Source organism: Chiroxiphia lanceolata, chromosome 6 (genome assembly GCF_009829145.1).
Source record: "Chiroxiphia lanceolata isolate bChiLan1 chromosome 6, bChiLan1.pri, whole genome shotgun sequence".
Lineage (NCBI taxonomy): Eukaryota > Metazoa > Chordata > Aves > Passeriformes > Pipridae > Chiroxiphia > Chiroxiphia lanceolata.
In genome coordinates this window covers 30,544,226-30,560,666 of record NC_045642.1, presented here as the reverse complement: position 1 = coordinate 30,560,666, position 16,441 = coordinate 30,544,226, and the positions used below count along the sequence as shown (strand labels likewise).

Genomic DNA, 16,441 nt, shown 5'->3' with positions numbered 1-16,441 from the left:
CTGTAGCTGGTGCGAGTATGTCTTAGAACTTTGAATACAATGTTCAGTTGTAAGGCTGTTTTACTTCTTTATTTGATAAGACTGTCCTGGACACTCAAAATGGCAACACTGTGACTTTCTGTGCAAATTCTATGTAGGTGGCAGAGCTGGACTTATTACAGGAGCAGCAGAAGAGTCTCTGTGTGCCTGTGTGCTTGAACTGCTGAATTATGAAGCTCAGAAGCAGAAAAAAGTTCCTTAGGTGGCAGTCTTGGAATGGTATGGGAGTAATAAGGATTGGAGTTACTGGCAATAATAAAGATGTCATACTAGAAGCCCAATTAAAGCTTTTTCGGTTTTATCCTGCATCTCTGCAGCCTCTGGGGTCGTGTTAGTGGGAAAGAATGCAGCTGTGCGTCTGGAACGCAGCTCCAGCTGTTCCAGCAGTGCCTGAGCTGGGCTGGAGTCCTGCTTTCCCTTTCTTGGTTGTGGACACTCTGCATGGGTGGTAAAAGGCATGAAATATATCATTAGGAGAATCTGTAGCATTGCCTCTAGTGTATGGGTAGTGTTTCTGGAAGCTATCACACACAAGCTTTATTACTTTAGTAATAAAGCTGTGTTTTAGTTCCCTCATTATTTTGGTTGCACAAAGAGATTGGTCTCTCAGAAGCACATCTGAAAGCCCACTGGGAGCTACTAGTGTCCTGACTACACACCTACAAATGTAAACAAATACTTAACTGGAGTCAGGATACTTAAAAACCACAATCTGTTTATTGCTGGGATAAATGAACTGCTTTCTCACTTCCCTGAAGAAGACATTTTATTTTCTCTGTAAAAGAAAGCAGGATGCTGTGGCTCAGTACCACAGATTAAGTACTATGTCCTACTCAAATAAGAAGTAGCAGGAGAAAAATTCTTCATTAAAGTGATGGTGGTGATGTTTGAATGTGCTTAATAATAAAGAAGGTATAAAATGCTTTCTTAACTCTGCAGTTTAAAGTAGTCCTTGGTTTTAGGCAAATCTGTACAATGAAAGCCACAGGGTCATACAAAAAGCCACAACAGCAATTAAAGAACTAGATCAATGGTCTGGGAAAAGGTTTTAAATAGTTGTAGGATGACTGCAGCACTTAGACTGGAATGTGACAGAGCTGAGCCCAGTTCATTGCTCCACTGTGAACCTTCCTAAGGACCACAGGTAAGTCATTCCTGCCTGGAGACAATAACCCTGAAGCACCTAAGAGGTGCCAGCTGTCCAGAATCCATTCAAGACCTAGAGCTATCTTGTACAGGACATCTGGGGACCAAAAATGCCTGCATGCTACTGAATGAATGAGAAGCTGCTAGGAAGCACTGGGGAGATGTGTAGGTCTAAACATCCTGCCCCTGCTCAGTACAGATGCACCTCTCTGCAGCTAGGAAACCAGAGCCTTGTTCCACTTGGGAACCAGAGCACGATCTTGTCTCAGAGTGCCAACATCTGTTTCTAGCAAGGACTAACTAGGACTTGTTCTTTTCTTTGGCTGCCAAAAGACATGTTCAGACCAACAGCTACATTTTGTAAAATGGCCTATTGTTTAAAATACCCATTACTCTGGAAGCTTGGGTTTTCTGTCTCCCTCAGATTAAAGATTCAGGCTCCCACCTGCCAGAGTGTCCTAACCACAGTGTGATCCTGTGGTGGTAGAGGAGGGAGGCTCCTCTCATTCAAATTTTGCCATTATTGAGCGGAAAACTGAGGGAGAGCAAGTGTAAGGAGAGACCTAGTGGTTGGGGTGCTGGGAAAGGCATCCTAGGGCTTGTTTCCCACCCTAAGGGTCTTTATCCTTTGACTGCTTAATAGGAAATACCTAAAAAATACCTCTGTCAGGGACAGAGAAGCAGCATTCTTTCTGCAAACTGAATGCTTAAACCATGAGGATATGGATTCGTGCTTTCTTTCCTATTGCTTGAGTGCTTATTTATTTCAGAGAGAGAGATAGAGTGAGGTTGAGGAGATGCTCCCTGGCCCAGCCTATTAGGTTTTCTCCTGGTTAGGGTGTAGGGCTGGGAAGTAGGGATGAAGCATTGAACCTGTGTTCCTCTCCTCATGTGAAGATATTTTAGGCAATTAGCCTTTTATGGAGCAAATGGGTGGCAAACCCACCTTGAGACTTTGCAAAGGAATCCACCAGTCTTGCGGGTTTGTACTGGTCTTTGTACTCAGGGTGAGATTTGTGGCCCCCAGGATATTGTGATGTGGGGTATTTGCAAGAGGAGTGCTCGGGCCCTAAAGGGAACTGTTACAGGGGACCAGGTGTCCAGCAGTTTCAATGGCCCGCTCCAGCCTGCCCCAAAGCAGAAACATAGGTGTACAGAGAAGGCTTAGGTGCAACAGGGAAAAGCCTAGTGAGCAATACCTCCAGACTGGGGCAGCAGCTGAACAGAGAATGGTTGGATTGCAATTGTAAATACAGGCTTTGCATTTCTACCTTCTAGTGACAGCTAGCCCTTTTCCCCCATGTGCCTTCTTTATTTGCACAGTGGGAATAGCACTAGATGTTTCCCAAAGCAGTAGTGAGAGATCATGCTTTTCCAGACAGTATCAGGATCAGGGTCACTGAGGTATGACAATAGCTAGAGTTCCTCAGGATTTTGCTCGAATGCTTGCTAGGTCACCAGGATGTGAATTGCTGACTAAAAGCAATAAGGTGCAAACAGACTTGCTGAGAAGAGATAAGACAGATAGGGGAGGTAGTGCAGTTTCTGCCAACATATTTTCTTGCATGTATGTCCCAGAAATCAAAGCAGAGAACAAAACTGAGAAATTATTTCCTGACTCTTGTATGGTGTTCAAAGACATGGGAGGAATCCATTTCAGTATCTTATTGGTGAGATGTAGTCTATAATGGCTCCGAGTCCTCAGAATATAGAAAAGATTATTTTTCTCCTTGCATTTCCAGTGGGTTTAAATTACTGAGATTTAAATCTACTTGAAATAGCCTTAGAGAACATCCTTCCCTATAAAAGGTGCAATCATCCAACTTTATTCATCACAATGACTGACTATGCTACTGACTGCAGCACTGAGCACATTTTCTCAGTGCCTGAAGGGGAATGTTCTGATTACCTGTTTGCATCAGGACATGTCCTAGCCTTTGCTAATCTATGTTTATTATGCTAAGACTTTCCCAGTAGCTTAGAGATAATGCAATGGATTTTAAGGGTTTACACAGTAGCAACCCTTTCAGTAGCCGGAGTCACCTCAACAGTTTAATCAATTCAACATGATTAAAATTTCTTCGTACTTGGCTAGTCTGTCCTACCCCAGCATCTGTAGTGCAAGTAATGTTGTACAAATAATCTTCTTGTTATGGTATGAAAATTGTACCTGCTTTCTGGTTTTTTAACAAGTCATTTAGTTTGAGCTGTCCCTTTTCACAGCCATTACAAACACTCACCCACTCTTTATTCCTTGCCCTCTCCATTTTTTCCCTGATAAGAACAGTAAGTCTGATTCATCTGGATGGAATTTCCATGGATATATGAGTACTTCTTTGAAACCAAGTTCATTAAAGGTTGCACACTAGTTTCCTTTCATTGTCTTCTGAGACTCCTAGCTCTGCTCCTCCACTCTGCTTCGAACCAGATGCTGGCAGCACTGAACACACACAGAGTCACAAGATAGGTATGAGAGGTTTTTGGAAATGGGGTTGACATTCTGGCAGGCAAGACAGACCCACGTTTTTTGAGCACTGAAGAGTTTTTGCCCCTGTACTGTCAAAAAGTCAGGCTGAGGCAGGTACTGAGATCTCAGCAGCCAAAGATATCAATGGTCATGAAAGGCATTTCTTGGTTAATTTCTTGCAAAAGCATTATTTCAATTTCCATGCCTCAAAGTAGAGAGTATGGCAGATTGACAATAATGGTTTACCCGTTATTGGAAGGTGTGAGATTAAGGTGGATTGTCTGCTGCTTCTGTTCTTGGCAGAGGAAGGGACAGTCACTGAGCTGCAAACAGCTGCTTCCAGAGATTAATTTCATCAAGGCTAATGTCAGGACTTGGCTAAGGAATGGCATGTTAAGCTGCAAAACCATGAGCCTAATACCAAAAGCTGTTTTCAAATTTCAGCATCTTAACTGCCAGAGACTGTTAGGCCACATGGTTGCAAGATAAATATTGTGTTGCACATGAGGAAGGTGAACATCTTGCAGCATCCTAGCATTCCTCCTTGTGTGGGATGGGAATGGGGAGGCTTTATCTACAGCCAAGAGAGAAAGACCAGGTCATGTAAACTCCAGCCAATTTGTCAGAGGCCGTGCCACCTGAGAAGAAATACTAATATATTTTAGGCACACCTGTTGTCAATATTTTTAACTCTATTCAACTACTCAGAAGCACAGTCAAGGCCTTTCTGATGCTGTTGACATCTCAACTTTACCAAAGGATGCAGTGCTGGCATGTCAACGGAGAGACATTAGCAAGGCTGGAACCCTCACAGTACACTGCCACCAATCTGTGGTGTGAGCAGTGATGAGCCACCTTCTTTCTGTCTCATAAAACTAGGAATACTTACACCCATCTGGGGTTTTGTGTGAAACTGGGTCATACAGTGCAATGCTGTCAATGCTCTTTTTATAAAGACATCTGGAATCTCCAAGTATGGACTTGCAGAGTGGTCACCAGGATCATTCAAAATAATTTGTCTCCATTCTCAGAGTGGTAGCTTCACCCTGAGGTGATGGCCCACAGCACGGCTATGCTTTTTGCAGCCCTTTTTCAAAATTACATGGATCTTTTCTCCAGACAGTGGTCATTTAACATCCCAACAGATATTCTACTCCTTCCCCCTCGCCCCCTCAGTTTTATCATTTAAGTAAATTAAAAAAAAGTATGAAAAATATGTATCATTGAGTCTTCTGGAAGTGGGTACAACACAGAGATCCTCAATTTTTTTGGCAGTGCAAATGTCCTTTTACAGATGCCACAAACCAAGGACAAGACAGCTACTGTGGAAGAGGAAAGAGGTTTATCAAAGCAATGGCAATGGATATTCTGAGCAAACTTCAATATAGATTATCTGCTCAGGCCTGTAGTCTTCCTCTCTGCTGTTTTAGCTTTCAAAGAGATAACCTACGCTGTGTACATTAACACATGGCAATGGAATCCCATTCCCAAACATCCCATATCTTTGAAGAGGACAGTCTAATTTGTAGCAACATGGCAGTGATATAGCTAAAAATGAGTCTAGAGTGGATTAAATACTGATGTGGCTGCAAGTCCTACATTACTGACAACTCATATCAACCCCTCCAGACTTGTCAGTATCATGGTTTCATACAAAGAAAATTCAGCTTCAGCTCAACTCCAGCCCTCATTAACAACACAATTATAGGTAAGTTACATGAACTGTCTCTTGTTAAACCTTTGAAGACAAACCGTGGTGAGTGCAGTCTGGCCTTATCTATATATGAAGCTAAATGGCATTTATTACCATGCTTCCTGTAAACTTGTTATCCAGCCTACAGGAGAACACAGATCTTGCTGTCTCCTGTAAGTAGTGTGGTAGCAGATATTAGCATCCCCTCTCCCAAATACAATAGGCAGATACTGTCAGGTTGGGATACATCACAACACGTTGATGTGATTTTTACTGTGTCCTCCTGAAGGTCAGGAATTAACCACAAAGCTGTGCTGAACCCCAACCCACCATGTACAATGCCTTCCTCAGGACTTAGCTAGTTACACCTATAAAACACTTAATTGAAACACATCATGAAGCAGTAATGTAGTTTTTGCTCCTGACCCTGGGTTTCCTAAAAAAGCTGTGGGAGGGTAGGAAATGCACCTGTAATATGAGATGGCTGGAAGGATTAGCTGCTTCCTTTGCTGATTTTCAGGCACATGACTCACTACAGGTCCCAAAGGAGTTGTTCCTAAGGCTGGTTTCTTTTCTATATCCAACAGAAGGATGATCTCTAGAGGAATTTATGATGTCAAAAGATGTGGTATCAAAACCAGCGAGATATTCAGTGCTGAGCATGGAACAGTGGATTAATTTTTCATAGAAGGTTCAAGACACGGTGGTTGTTTGTACAGATCTAGTAACTAATTCTGTCCTGGTTTTTAAGGAATAACAAGAATACTGTTCATAGAGATATGGGTGTATCAGGGATTTAAAGTGGTCATAAAGCTGTGAAAATTCCAACATCACTCAGCAAAAATGAAAAGATTATGGGGCAGGGAAGTATACCTTTAAAAGTACTGTAATTTCAGTTAAAAACATTAATTTTGGATTCTCTTCATCATGTTGTTTTAAACTAAATAGGGTAAACAATTTTACTATACAAATGAATAAAGTCTAAAGTTGTTATCACAAGAATTTTTTAATATGGTTTGTGACAAGCAATATCAAAGTTATCAACTCTCAAGCTTCATGTTCTGAAACCAGACAACGCTCAGGAACAAAAAAAGTTGTGCACTGATAACATAGGAGGCGTATTGTATTTTTTAATTAAATATGAAAAAATGAGCTGTGTACATTATTTTTTCCCTAGAAAACACAGCAATTTCAAAAGTTTATCATAAAATATCTTCATGAAATGAGTGAACCAGCAAATACATGCACTTGTGTGCCTTCCCCCCTCCCAAGATAAATGTGATAAGAGAGACATACGCAAATGTAATAGTTAACAGAACAGGTGGAGTTTTGTCATAGTTTGGTTCATTTTGGAAAGGATGGAATGTAACATTGTGCTTGACTTTCTATGTCACAACAAAAAATATTTGGTGCAATATTTTAACATTTTCTTTTTAAGCTTCAATCTGGTGGAGAAAAATACCTTTTCTATAATAAAATATGTCTGTTCTTTTTAAAACGTAACTTTTTTGCACAAAATAATTTTGTAAACTGTTATTTCAAGGGCAAGGTAGGTGATGCCATGTCAATGTCCTCCCCCCCTACTTAAAAATGTGATCGATTATCTGAAGCAAAAGAGGGTAACACAAAAAAGAGCAGAGCAGAAGTTGCTTTGCAAAGAGAAAGTAGGGTATGTTGGACGGGGGAGAGGGGAGGGAGCGTGTGGTGGGAGAGAAAAAAAGTTAAAGGTCACTTTCGCCATAGAGCGCTGTGGAGAAGGACATGTAGTCCAGGGCACCGGGTACAGCATCACGGCCATTGTAGGGTGCCATTCTAGCAATGCAATATTCAGCTTGATCAGGAGGCAGTTCCCGCCGTAATTCATCCACAGTGATGTAGTTCTGCAATGAGGACAAATAATAAGGCAATCACTACTTTCAGAAAACTGACTTTCCTCAGAGGGACAACCACTCCCTCTCCCACCAGGGCAGCAGACAACACTCAGGGACAGGACCCCAACAACTACGCTGGGGACATATACCCACACAGGGAGCTCTCTGCGCTTACACCTTGGAAGGACATGCACTCGCTCCCTACCATATGGACAAGGAGGAGGTTTTTACAGTAGAGAGAAAACTTGGTTTTGCAGAGAGATGCTAGCGCACATAAAGAAAACACCTGGAGGTAAGTAAGGTAACTTATTAGTTTAAGACTGTGCCTTCCTGTTGACAGAGGAGGTCCTGCTGAAAGCAAATGTGAGGCAGCAGTAATATAATTTGGATGCTATCCCTCACCAGCAGGAGGTAACAACTGCTTATGCTGCTTGGGAGTTGCCATTCCCTCTCTTCAGAACAAGGGAAGGGGCCATCCCCTCTAGCTCTTGCTGGTGGCACCAATGCAGGCAGCAGACAAGCAAACACTTTGTATTGCTTCCACAGTTCCAGCAACAATCCTCGCCTTTCACTGCAGACATTTTTAATAAGCAAGCAAAACTTATGGACACTGGACTTCTGGAGACTCACTGCACTGAGCTAGCTAGCTTGGCTTCTCTCTATGCAGTGGGCAAGAGTAGTTGCTTGTTTGCTAATCAATATGTTGTCTTTAGCTAACTGACTCATGGGCATTTTCAGTCTGTCTGAACAATAGTTCAGGTTTCACACCATCCTTCTCCCTCCTGTGACTTCTTATTATTTTTTCCCCCTGCTTTTCAGTTTAATGACTGGGTAAAAGGTATTTTTCTTCATAATGAAATACTGATTCATGTTATAGTCACCAGAGCATATTAAACACTGACAAGTATAGTTAACGTACTGTACAGAATAAATGAGTTAATAAGTAATACTGCATCCCAAAGTACCTCAGTGATTAGTTTATCTGAATAACACGGAATTTTCAGGCCTCAAAAGACAATAGAACTGGCTTCAGCCAGGTAGATGTCTAAAGGACTGGTATCAGGGGTTTCTACATCATGATTACAAAAAGATTCTTAGTGAAACATAGAAACCAGTACTGGATTTAAGGGCAACTCATTATAATCTGAAAAGTGGTATCCAACTTTTCATGTGAGATAAATAATTAGCAAATATAGAAATATGTTAATATTACATGTACATGTTATTTGTTCAGTTACATAAAAGATTAGTGGGCATGTAAGAAAAATAAGATTACATATTCTTTTATCAGCTGCTTCCACTGATGATGTAAATTCAGAAAATTATTACTTTTTGTATCATCCCCTGAGTTTTCCTACTTTCGACCAATTTCTGTGATTAAAAGATGCTCCTCTTGCAAATACAGCATATCCTCAATGAAAATCTGTTGGTTGTATAACAACTGATAGTGACACATGTATATCTGAGAAAGGTCATCTCAAGTTTACAGCTGTCAGTAATTAATAGTTCTCAAGACTAATCAAGAACCGTCTGTTGAACTTATTCATTTTAAAATAACAAATCGCGACCAAGCTCTTAATTAAAATTTTAAAGCAAGAGTGGGCAGCAAACTTCTGACTGAGAGCTGAACAGGACTTTTGAGTGCCTTGGCAGGCTGCTCATTAACCCACGCTTTAACCTTGCACTCCTCCAGCACTACAGAATGTTCCTGTGAAAATACCGTCCACACTGGAGAGTGCTTCCCTCAACACTTTCTCTCAGAGACAAGAGAGAAAAAGGAAAGCAGGAGCCATGCAGATGCAGGAAATGAAGGTGTGGAGTCTGACCTTATCTCCAGCCAGGATCTTGAAGGAAGCCATAACTTGGTCAGCAGTATCAGTATCTGCTGTTTCCCGGGACATGAAGTCGATGAAGGCCTGGAACGTCACTACACCCAAACGGTTAGGGTCGACAATGCTCATGATGCGGGCAAACTCTGCCTCTCCCTGGGGAACAAGAGTTATGTAAGCCTGGACATTTGGGCAGCAGTGCTATGAAAGTGAGGAGAAACTGTTCAGCAGCCCATCTCACAGCTAGAAAAACAAAGCCAAATAGAAACCACCTTTGCTTTTTTTTGTAACCAGGATGTTCTTTTTTAGCTTGCTGTTGCGTACAAATGCTTCCCACTCATTCGTCCTTTGGAATAAAATATTGTCAACTGTGCCCTAGGATAACATCCTGCTCTATCTAGCTCTAGGACAACGCTCCTATCATGGAACAATATCATACAGACTTCAGAGGAAGTCTCTATACATGTTGTGCTAGATGTCTGTAGCAGTATTTGAAGATCTACACTCCTCAAATCCTTTTACTTTCATTTACTTAAAGAGAACTTTTACAGTTTTCTTCAGCTGACAAAACAGAAACCACTAGAGAAATGTCTCTGGGATATTTCATTGTTATCTTACTCATATTTACTAGGCAGCTTTGGAAAGAAGGACTTGCATATCTGGAGTAGCCCAGGGAAGTAGTTTTTACAGGGAAGATCCTTCAGCAAAATTTTGCTACAGAAGCCAAAACCTTGTAGTGCAGGTTTTTGCATTCCTTTTTGCATATAAACCAAGATCATCTATTCTCATCCCTGGGACTCCCCAGAGAAGGAGTGGAGAGCAGAGCAGTCTTCTCCTGGGAACAGGCTCTCCTAACACATCTAGAACAGTATACCTTCAAGAGTAATTAAGGCACCTAATCAAATGTTACCATGTCTTGGCATGCTACACTGAAGAGTCTGTATTTATCCTGGGCTGACGAGTAAGATGATTAAACACAGCTTTGCCTGACATCAGGAGCAAAGACACTGAGAGTGCAGCTGAATATGTTTGCACTCTTCTGCCTTTTGGTGAAGCTCTTTCTATTAGTTGTCATACCTGTCAAGGTGCCACATGTTACTTCTCTGAATATTCAGGTACTCTGGTGAGGAAAAAAGTCATGGGGGGAATGACTGAAACTTGAACAAATGGTAGGAATGAGAGGAGCAGTGTTTTGAGTGTATTCAGAAATGAGGTCTTGTATACACTTCACGATAAGTTCAACTGACACTCAAGGCTGGGGGAGGTTGTGTGTGCTGTGCAGAGTGCAGGTACCAATATGAAGAAGTTTATTGTTTCTTCCGCTGATAGCTACACAGTTTGATAAATACAATTGTTATTTGAACCACACAGGAATTAGACAATAATTTCCATTTTTTTTACCTTTAGCTACCACTGTGAGACAAGAATTTTACATGTACAACTAAGATTAGTTTTAACATCCATTGGTGATAATATTGGAAAATAAGGCTATATTTACCTTGATTCATTACACATTGTCCCTTTATTTTTGAAGGTGCCTAAAAGAATCACTTTGAATAGGAGTGACAGAGGGCTCTACATTACCATATTGTAACCCATGGAGATAAGGCAGGCTCGGAAATCTTCACAATCCATCATACCAGTCTTCTTCTACAGGGAATGATACAAAGATGGAAAAAGCCAAGAGAGAAAGGGGAGACCAGTCCAGGAAGAAGTGAACCCATAGGAGACATTACAAAGAATGAGATTCAGCAGGGAGAAGATGGAAGAAAGGATTTACAGGACAATGAAAGACAACAGAGGAAAGGTAGTTTGTGAAACCATGAAGAAGCAAAGGTAGGTTTGGACATGGAATTGTTTACACACAAGAAACATATTGATGATGAAGAAAAGGAATTAAGATATCACGGAAGACAGATTGAGAGATGGACGAGAGAAGTTTTAAGTGACAAAGAAGTAAATTGAACGGTTTGAGGACATAAAAGGAATTCTCCCAAGACAAAAAATTAGGGAATTAAAAAGGAATAGGTATCAAAGTACATTTAGAGAGGAAGCAGTATAGAAAAGTGATGTATATATAGTCCAACACAAGAATAACGACGGATTAAGACAAACAAGAAAAGAAAGGAAAAAACTGTTATTTTTTCACAGTTTAATATCTGTCTGTGTTCACCACTAGCATTCAGTACCTGTGCATCGTTTCCAATATCGTAACCCAAGCTGATGAGACAGGCTTTGAATTCCTCAGGGCCAAGTGTGCCGGAGTGGTCCTGGTTATGCGGTGTGCCAGGCAGCAGGACATGCAGTGCCAGTGGGGTGATGGTGTGGGGCAGAAGGAAGGGAGACACAGAGAAGTTCAAAGGGAGGTGAAAGGACAACAAATAGGTGCACCATGCAGTGGGTGAGGAGAGAGGGAGAGGAAGAATGACATGCAGATAGAAAGACAGGGAAGAAAAATAAAAGTGCACAACATTAGATATCACAATGACATTTCAGGATGTGCTAAAAATGCTCTTGGAACAGTTCCTTCTCAGAGAGCTCATCCCATCTTGAGAGCATTTAAATGACAAAAACAGTTGATGCTCAGAAGCCTCAAGATATCAATCTCCCACGTGAATCACTTGCATCACTGCTTGTTATCCAGTGTCAAAAGCCCTGTGTTTCACTAGTAACCCGGAGTGCAGGTAAGCAGGCAGAGGCAGTGGGAAGCATTGCCTTAATCTTACAGTCAGAAGTTCCACTAAAGGAGTAGGTGAGGGCAGGTATGTTTGGCAACACACCCAAGGAAGCTTAGCTGTCAGGGCACCCCAGGAATAGACAAAGAAAAACAGCTGAAGCTCAGGGGAGCAGCATTATGACTGTATTTATGAGACCTGCACATGAGGTGGAGCTTTGACTGGCAAAGCTATTTCAAGTGCTCAGCTCTGCAAACAGCACGGATGTACAGCACAGCACGACATGGCTTGGCAGCTGCTCTTCCTTTTGCTCATGCCCGCTCCCCCAGTGTTTGGATATACCAATCAAACAACACACAAGCTACCACAGGAACTAAGAATCGCCATCCCCCCTGCAGCATTTTAGCTCAGGACAGCCTCCAAGTACTAAAGAGTCCCTGTGTGCTGCCACCATCTCTCGCCAGATCAAGGAAGCTACAGACAGGATGGTGGGGACAATTTTAAGTGACTTTCCTCAGAAGTTTCAGCTTTTAAAGTCAATGTCCAAATCAAATAGAGAGTTGAAGGTGGGAAACTCATGTTCTGCACCTTCAGACTGTTGTGAAGGAAGGGGCAAATGATATGAAGGTCAAAATTAAAATCTCTATAGAATTTTATGGGTCCCTCTTCTAAGAAAAGAAGCCATGGTTTATTTTTCTTAGATAGCTAGAGAGGGGCTGAAATAGCCAGTGTTAAGCAATTTGAAAGTGTTGCCAATCTCTGAGAGCAGGCTGCCCTCAGATACACCAGAGATCATATACCAGATATACCAGAGATGGCATATCAGAGTGGAGAACAGATGGTCCAAAGAACTTTATAAATCAAGATAATAATCTGCTCTCTGGAGAAGATGGGGTAAAAGTCTAATTACCTAAAAAACCCTTCAAACCTTTCCATATTTTAGCTTTACCAGGAAACTTAGCAGTTTCCTGTGAAGACATACTTCTCCCAGACTAATGATCACTTGGCAGTCTTCAAAGAAATGACTGCTTGACAGCATTTTTAAGAATAAAATATCTTCTACTGATCTTATTTTGTCACGGTGACTGCTTGTTTTTATTGCACTGTGCAGTCTACATGAAAGCTTGTAGCTTACCAAGCTGCAGTCAGCACTGACTTACCCTGTCAAAATGGTTGAAAGAAGCCCGGAACTCATTCATCTGTTCCTGGCTGATTCCTTTGGCATCACGGGTCAGAATCTGGTTTTCCACTTCGTTGATAGTTCTAGCAATTGTTGTTAGTAACTGTTCCCAGCCCACTCGGATATGCTGGAAAAAGAGGGCAGGACAATTTTAAAATTAAGAAGTTGCTCTTCAGCCTCTGAGGCCAGTGGATCAAATGTGCTACTTATTGCAAACTAAATGACTCTGGTGTCCAAGGCAGAAGTCCATTTTCTCACAAAAGCTTCCTTCTCATCTGTAGTGTGAGCCAGCCAGATATTTAAAATCTGAATTCTGACCTAAAAAAAATACTGAGGAGGCCAATTCCTGATCTTAAGAAAGACTTGGTCCTATTGCAAAGTTCCTTTGCCTGGTCAGAAAGGCTCCCAACATATTGGGGGCCTTTAACACAAATCAGAAGCAAATTCAATGCTTCTAGGACTTAGTTAAGCAAAAAACCCTCCTTACCGAGAAAATAAATAAAACACAGTGCTTGGAAGATGCTGGTGCTGTACTGCCTCTCCTGTTGCTTAATGGAGATGGTCAGAAACCAAAAGACAAGTTCCAAAGGCTGTCTGTGTTCTGCTGGACTCATGTCGAACTCAGATTGCTCCCAAGAAACCTCATGTTGTCAACAGAAATCCAGTCTCAGATTTAAAAAAACTTCTGCTGGACTTTTTTCTTCTGCCAGGCTGTGGCAGCTCAAAATCATCAGCACTTTCCTTTCTAATCCCAGCTAATAGGCTGCCACAATAGGGTGACAGGAGAAATGAGACCTGACAATTTTTCAAGCAATACTGTTGATCTCATTCAGATTGTTTCTGTTGTCTATATTTGGAAGCGCATTGGAATGGATTGGCATGAAGTACAGCAAGGCAAAAATGAAATTCAGTGACATGTTGTTGCATGCTTGGCCACATTGTCAAGCTCTCCATTTTCCTAAGAACCACAACACTTTGCCTGAGCTAGATGTTGCTGACACTACCTGGCCACAGCAGATGAGGGTGTCTAATCTGCTGCCAAAACATTTACCTCCATGGTGTAGTTGGTGTGCTTGTTGTCAAAGATAAGTGCTTCCTGGATCAGCTGGTGGTCTCCTTCCAACTGGTCAATCTTTGGTTTGTAATTCACAATGCTTTTCTCGTACTGCCGCAAGTGGTTGAGCTGGTCCTCCAGGGTCCCGTGCATCTCTATTGAAATGCGGCCAATCTCCTGCATTAGCAAAGTCAAAGGAGTTAAGACTCCACTGAAAGGACAAGCCTCAACATGCTTGACATTTATTGCAGCGATTTCACTCTCACACAGAATGATGATTCAAAAAAAATAATCTCATGGAGCAGTTACTTCACATAAACTGAGACAGCGTCAGCAGAAAATTTAGCAGAGCCCTGAACATTTTCCAAGAGAGGTGAATCACATAAGATGTGTCTAACACAAGGATACATAAGAAAAGGAAACTGCAGTCCATAAGCTCGTAATGTACCAAGCCAGATCTTTTTCTGGTGTACTGTCCGCCACTAACTTAGTCCCTTCATACAGACATATTTCTGTAATCGCTCTCTTCTTTCCAGCTTCTGCCACCAGTAATAGGTTCATATTCTTGCATTTCATCAACTTCATTTACTTCAACTCAAATCTTACCTAAAAAGAGACCTCCCTTAAAAATGTCTCTTCTGAAGATATTTTAAAACACCAGTGTTCCCCATCTTAAGTCATGCTTTTTGTCTGGTACTAAAGAGTTACAGGGAGAAAAGTACAAGCCCTTCAGTAATCGATATCAATCTTGGGATTCTTTGTATTTTCTATAATGTTTCTCTTACTGCAACTTGGAAGAAACAATGGCTGTGACAGTGGTCAAGAAAGATCAAGGATAAGAATATCAGTGAAGATCACAAAGGAAAACAGTGTTTCAAAATTTGCAAAGCACTACCTCCATCTTGGTCTGGATCCAGGGTCCAATGACATTGGCCTGTGCACCAAACTGTTTACGAAGTCGTTCATTTTGCTGCTGGCGAGCATGTTCTTCCATCAGGGCTTGATCCCTTCTGGGAACCAACTGCCGCACCTACAGCAAAGCATAACAAAGTGTGCAGTTTAGACACATAAAGGCATGTGTACAGTAAATGTAGAGGTTGCTGCACGGGAGGGAGGAGTAGGTGTTTGCACTGAAAAGTCACACTTAAGTCACGGTGGGCGTGGAATGTGAATGCTATCTGCTGTAAGATGCACACTGCAAACTCATCTCCAGACATGGAAGATGAGAAGAGGCTTCCATTCAGTAGTTGTGTTTTTGGCGGCTCATGTTAACTGAGTTGCAGGATCTCACTTTGGCGATTTTGTTTTGTAGTAAGAATCATCACCACAACTACTATAGACAGTAGCTACTCTTTTAAGATTACAGCAAAGAAAGGCTACTTGGCTGTGGAGATAAAACATCTGAGAAGTTGAATGGTGACAAAGGATGCTATTATACATACTTGCAGGTCAACTGAAGACTGAAAACCTCAAAGCTTTGAAATTTAGCATTTTTCATCTAAAAATAGCATGTAAAAGGGGTTGAAACACCTCAGGCATTTGTATCAAAGATCTCTTCCATTTTCCAAGCACATGGCAATTGAGCCAAAAACAAATGACAAAATTCCACTAAACTCAGCAGTAAGCATGAGGGGGTAACTGCACAGTAAATAATCCAGTTCCTGGGGCCCCAGTGGTTGAGCAGTGACATTCTCCCTCGTTAACTTGCAAGGTTGGAAAGAACTCACATGTTCCCATTTGCCATTGATCTCATGCGGGGTGATCGTAGTGTAAGGATTCGTTCCTGCCATGTTGACATGGTATGTCTGGACAATCTTTGAGACTTCATTGTGGATTCCCAGAATGGCCTGTCGCTCCTTGTCAGCATCTGGCAACGTGGCTTTGAACTGCTCATGAGCTGTGGTCAAGCCCTGCAGAAGGAAGGCAGCAGCAAAAGGAGGGTAAGAGCATTACTTACGGAATAACCTCTTCAGCAAATGGATGCCTGCAGAAGTGATTTCAAAAGCTTACATAGTCCCAGGATACAAAGCAGTCTAACACACTTTTCAGGTTCTCTCAGCATCACTAAATGAGCTGTTTTAAGCAGTAAAATGATATGAAGACTTGTTTTCCCTCTGTTTCTGTCCCACAATGACCAGTGACCGAGATCACATACCAAAAAATTGTGGAATAATTCTGTCTCATAAGTTAGAGGGAACTATTTTTCCAACACTGCTCAGTAACTGCCCATCAGCTCTCTTGGGAAGAAGATCTGACTACTACCATTGCTATAAAACAGTCGTGTCTCAATAGTTTAAATGCGCCATGTTTTTCTTCTCCCACTAAATATGTACTTATTCTACATCCAAGTTAACTCCAGATGAGTAGAAGGAGTCAGACTCAGTTTGAACAGAGTCAGAACCAGGTGAAGGTCTTCCAGCCAACAGCAAACTCGCACAGGCAACATATACTCCTGCTGTTGGAAAACAGCTCCTTCTCCCTGAACGC

At 41.7% G+C, this 16,441-nt stretch overlaps 1 protein-coding gene across 5 annotated transcripts in view; it reads right to left on the bottom strand.

The window, feature by feature from the left end:
- Window positions 1-6,332: 6,332 nt before the first annotated feature.
- ACTN1 (actinin alpha 1) overlaps window positions 6,333-16,441 on the bottom strand; it is an 88,069-nt gene continuing 77,960 nt past the window's right edge. For 2 of the 5 annotated variants that reach the window (XM_032690802.1, XM_032690801.1), the window contains exons 15-21: window positions 15,682-15,864; window positions 14,850-14,984; window positions 13,952-14,131; window positions 12,881-13,027; window positions 10,630-10,695; window positions 9,043-9,201; window positions 6,335-7,225 (exon numbers count right to left, since the gene is read on the bottom strand). In XM_032690802.1, the coding sequence (XP_032546693.1) occupies window positions 7,067-7,225; window positions 9,043-9,201; window positions 10,630-10,695; window positions 12,881-13,027; window positions 13,952-14,131; window positions 14,850-14,984; window positions 15,682-15,864 (1,029 nt within the window). In that variant the 3' untranslated portion in view covers window positions 6,335-7,066. Of the gene's footprint in view, window positions 7,226-9,042; window positions 9,202-10,629; window positions 10,696-11,234; window positions 11,316-12,880; window positions 13,028-13,951; window positions 14,132-14,849; window positions 14,985-15,681; window positions 15,865-16,441 lie in introns of all 5 variants that reach the window. The other 3 variants (XM_032690803.1, XM_032690800.1, XM_032690799.1) reach the window with 3 other exon arrangements.